The 4,560-nt window shown below is 46.8% G+C and overlaps 1 protein-coding gene and 1 long non-coding RNA gene across 2 annotated transcripts; one reads left to right on the top strand and one right to left on the bottom strand.

The window, feature by feature from the left end:
- Nucleotides 1-1,043: 1,043 nt before the first annotated feature.
- On the top strand, nt 1,044-2,454 carry LOC106937786 (myosin light chain 1, cardiac muscle-like). Its single transcript, XM_015019466.1, has one exon. The coding sequence runs from the start codon at nt 1,805-1,807 to the stop codon at nt 2,396-2,398; it is 594 nt and encodes a 197-aa protein (XP_014874952.1). The 5' UTR covers nt 1,044-1,804; the 3' UTR covers nt 2,399-2,454.
- A 1,608-nt stretch (nt 2,455-4,062) lies between these two features.
- On the bottom strand, nt 4,063-4,298 carry LOC106937780 (uncharacterized). The gene is made up of 2 exons (XR_001422460.1): nt 4,259-4,298; nt 4,063-4,150 (listed from the first exon to the last, which is right to left on the bottom strand). It is a non-coding gene; the product is annotated as an uncharacterized LOC106937780 (long non-coding RNA).
- Between the last annotated feature and the right edge of the window lie 262 nt (nt 4,299-4,560).

Below are 4,560 nucleotides of genomic sequence, written 5' to 3'. Positions count from 1 at the left end.
GGGTCTCATACTCAGAACCAGAACTGAACCTGCAGAACCAGGCAGGTTAATGGACCAGAACCAGAACCAGGGGTTCATTCAGAACTTCAAGCTTTTATTCTCTCCAGTGTCAGACAAAAATGTCTTTTGTTTCAGAGACACAGAGGACAGACAGAGGACAGCTGCAGGTCCTGCTCGGCTCCTTATCTCTGCTGGAATGTTGGTTGTCGCTGAGGGACGAAGATAAAGAGACATAAATAGATCCTGGGGGACGGAGGGAGACGAGTCCACACTGTGATATCAGTCCTTCAGTCCATCAAACTGATTCCAGTTCCTCTTCATCTTCTGTTCTGTTTCCACAGAACCAGAACCACCGATCTGGATCCGGCCCAACGGACCTGATCAGAAAGTTGCAGCACTGGGTTGGGTCCAGATCTCCAGTGGAACCAGAGGAATCGGTCCTGATGGACGTCTGGGTGTGAAATGGTGGAGAAGAACCAAACCTCTTCTGTGATTGGTTGGGATGGGCAGGGGGCGGGGCCTGGGTCTGGTTCTGATCCAGTCAATCACATTACTGGGTCAGAGCGGCAGCAGACTGGTTTCATCCCAGTTTGTTCCTGGACCAGAACTCTCCAGGGTTGCTGGTGGAGTCCAGCCGGGTTCTGGGCTCGGCCCGATCCGCTTTACTGAGGTTCTGCTGATGATACTCAGATTTATCTATAATCCAGGTTAATCCAGCCTGTTAGCAGATTACAGACATTAACACCTGGATGGCTCCAAACTTCCTGCTTTAAGTTCTGACCCGACTGTTTCTGGACCAGAACCTCTGAACAGAACCTGATCAGTGGATCACTGATCTGATCAAGTAAAGAAGCTCTGAGTTATTTTAACCAGGATGTCATTGAAATCTCAGATTAAACCGATTTCCTTCCTTCAGAAATGATCAACATCCTGTCCGGCAGTGGAACTGATAATCTATAATCTATAATCTGATCCATGATGATGATTCTTCATAATCCAGTTAAAATCCTTCATCTGATTCAAAACGCTGCAGCAGAAACTAAAAGCAGAGATCAGATTCTGCTGCTCAGCTTCCCTGATAATCCAGATTATAATCTCACAGAGAAACCCTCAATAATCAGGTTCTGACCGGTTCTGATCGGTCCACAGCTTCCAGCAGAACCGTATGGTACCACAGTGCTGGTTCTGCTTCTTACAGCTGTCCGGAGTTGTGCTGAGTCGTTTCTGTAGTCATGATGCTACAGGACAGACGGACTGTCACTGTAACCGAAGCTCCACCTGGTCTGCGTTCTGATTGGCCGATTCCTTCCTGGAGGCGGGGCATCAGCTGGCATGATGCTGCCATCACCTGATCCTTCTCCTGATCCTTTGTGTCTCTGCTCTGATTTCTCCAACCTCCAGTCAGTCAAACGGAGGGCTGCTGGTTCTGGTTTCTTCCTTTTAAAGGGGAGTTTTGCCTGTGCACTGTCGCCCCCTGCTGGTCCGCAGTGATTTTGCTGCTTTTCCTTAGAAATAAATGGAGCTCTGAGCACCGGACCGGCCTGGACCGTACTGGACTGGACTGGGCCGGACTGTTCTTGTCAGTAAAGACCGCTGAGCGGAGTGTTGCTACAGCCTGAATCTGTTTATCTGACCCAATGGATCCTGCCGGCGGTTCTGGTTTATCTGGTTCTGATTTATCTCCTGCTGCTATTTCAGTTTTCTTCCATGTTTGGTCCTCGGCTGTCTCTCTCTCTCTCTCTCTCGCCCATCTGCAGCGGCTATAAACCGGCCCGCGGCGCCTCGCCTCCATCTGCGGCGCAGCATGGCTCCAAAGAAGGTAGAGGCCAAGAAAGCGGAGGTGAAGAAGGTGGAGGCCAAGAAGGAGGAGGCGGCGCCCCCGGCCAAAGCCCCGGAGCCGGAGCCCCGGGCCCCGGAGGTGGACCTGCGCAGCGTGGTGGTGGAGTTCAGCCCGGACCAGGTGGAGGAGTTCCGGGACGCCTTCTCCCTGTTCGACGAGACGCCGGGCGGCGAGATGAAGATCAGCTACGCCCAGTGCGGCGACGTGCTGCGGGCGCTGGGGCACAACCCGACCAACGACGAGGTTCTGAAGCTGCTGGGCCGACCCAAAGCCGAGGAGATGCACGCCTCGCTGCTGGACTTCCAGGCCTTCCTGCCCATGCTGCAGCACGTGGCCCGCGCCAAGGAGCAGGGCAACATGGAGGACTTCGTGGAGGGGCTGCGCGTCTTCGACAAGGAGGGCAACGGCACCGTGATGGGGGCGGAGCTCCGCCACGTCCTGGCCACGCTGGGGGAGCGCATGACGGAGGACGAGGTGGACCGGCTCATGGCGGGCCAGGAGGACGCCAACGGACACGTCAACTACACCGAGTTCGTCAAGCACATCCTGGCTGGGTAGCAACCAGCGGGGGAGGGGCCACGGCGCTGCGCCTTAATAAAACACCTACAGGTCTGGCTCTGTGTGGTTTCTGTCTCCTGAGTCCTGGTTCCGGTCCATTTCTGGTTGTTTTCTCCCTCAGACTTTCAGTCTCTGTTGCTCCATTTGTGGGTTGTAGGAGCCGCAGCTGTAGGGGCCCCGGTTGTAGGAGCCGCAGCTGTAGGGGCCCCGGTTGTAGGAGCCGCAGCTGTAGCAGTGTCAGTCTTTCCACACTTCCACCTCAGGAGACTCAGTGGGTCCAACTGGTAGTTTTATTCAAAAGTCAGGTCTGACATCAGAAACCTCATCATCTAATTCAGCTCATTGAAATAACTTGTATAAGATTTTCTTAAATCATTAGTCACAAGATCGCAGCTTTAAATGTTTCCTGTTTCTTAGTTTAACACCAAACACTTGGAGACATGAGCAGGAAACCCTCAGGGTCTTCAGGGCTCCATGGAAAACTACGCACAAAAATTATGCTGCGCCATATTTTATGCACAAGTCGGCATGTAAATCAACTTGGTGTCAAAGTTTCTGTAAATATATGCAAACTTTTGTGGACAAAAATAAACTACAGAGTCAAAAAGGTTATGTATTATAACCCCAGTTCAAGGTTATCCCTAGTGGGTTAACGGTGAAGCAGGATGTGGTCTGCGCCTCACTGGGTCCATCCAGACCACCATCTGCTCACATATAACAAAAACAGTCTCAGCCTACAGTGGCTCTCCTGGCCTCCCATACAGCAGAAGACCAGAGAGAAGAACATCTGGTCAGAAAGTTGAGACAAACAGACCTGCTACTGCGAACAGGAACGACCAACAGAACAGGAACTTAAACTTTGGACAAACATGTTGTTCTCAAATGCTTTGAAAATAAACGAGACAAAAATAATTATTCTGTCAGAACTCTGAGGACAGAATGGGTCAGAGAGAACATGGAAACATGACAGGTAGAACCGAACAGATGACCCAAGTAAAAAAACAGGCTTTAGTAGACTTTGATGTACTTAAACTATTTTAGAACAACTAATTTTGTACTTAGTATACTTTAAGTGTAATATTCAACAGCTTCATTTTTATATTGAGTGTACTAATTCTGTCAGAATTATATTTATTTAATATATTTTAAATATACTACTAATATATAAGTAATGTATTTAAATTACACTTAATTTTGAGATTTGATTTACTGCTATTGCTAATAAAGTACAATTTTAATTACTCATAAAAGTCTTCTTTATCCCTACTTTCCTATTTTGTACATTACATGCATAACTACACTACAGTACTTACATTGTTTTATGCTACAATTACATGGAAAGATTAATTACACAAGATGTTCAAGGTAATTCAAATATTTTTTATTACAGACATTTTAAAATTGTCCAATTTTACTCACAACTTTATGAACTTTACATAAATTATCAGTTTACACATCAAAAGTGAACACATGAACGTGAAAATTTAAGTGTGACAATAAAACATGAAAGTGAGGATCAACGACAGAACATTCCCGTTCACTGCACCTTACAGAAACCAACAAAAAGAACAATAGAGCAATTAAACAGAGAAAGCATTTGTATTTAAAGAGAACAGAAAAATGGCAAATAAAAAAATAATACTTACAATTTTAAGTCGTTGTTGACTCGCTGTGTATGTGACATCATCAGAAGTGATGATGATTGGGACCAGATGCCTTGTGTGGAAAATCATTTCTGGGTGTCTTTTTTGCCTGTTTATGTTAGAAGTAGAAAAAAATAGTCAGCAATGTCATAGAATCAGTAGATGTTGGCATTAACTATGAAACTGTTTTAAGTGTGGACTTAAGGAGACAAACTACCTTAAAATCTTTCCATCCATGATCTGAACACACTGATCCTAGCAGGGTGGTGAGGGGGGCTGGTGGTGCCCATCTCCAGCAGTCATCAGATGAGAGGCAGGGTTCACCCTGGACAGGTCACCAGTCCATCACAGGGCCCTGAAAGCCAACAATGAATAAAATGCATGAAAGAGAAATGTTAGATTAACAAGGGGAAAAATTCTGTCCAGTTTCCTTCAAAGCAAATCATGTTTATTAAGCCCTTGGTGTTGGTAACAGCAGCTTTTGTTGTTGAAACTGTAGCCAGCTCCTCATTGAAAAAA

Source organism: Poecilia latipinna, unplaced genomic scaffold (genome assembly GCF_001443285.1).
Source record: "Poecilia latipinna isolate Pla-1442-1.1 unplaced genomic scaffold, P_latipinna-1.0 Scaffold2437, whole genome shotgun sequence".
NCBI lineage: Eukaryota > Metazoa > Chordata > Actinopteri > Cyprinodontiformes > Poeciliidae > Poecilia > Poecilia latipinna.
Note: the sequence above shows the minus strand (reverse complement) of the source record. Positions and strands in the feature narration are given on the sequence as shown.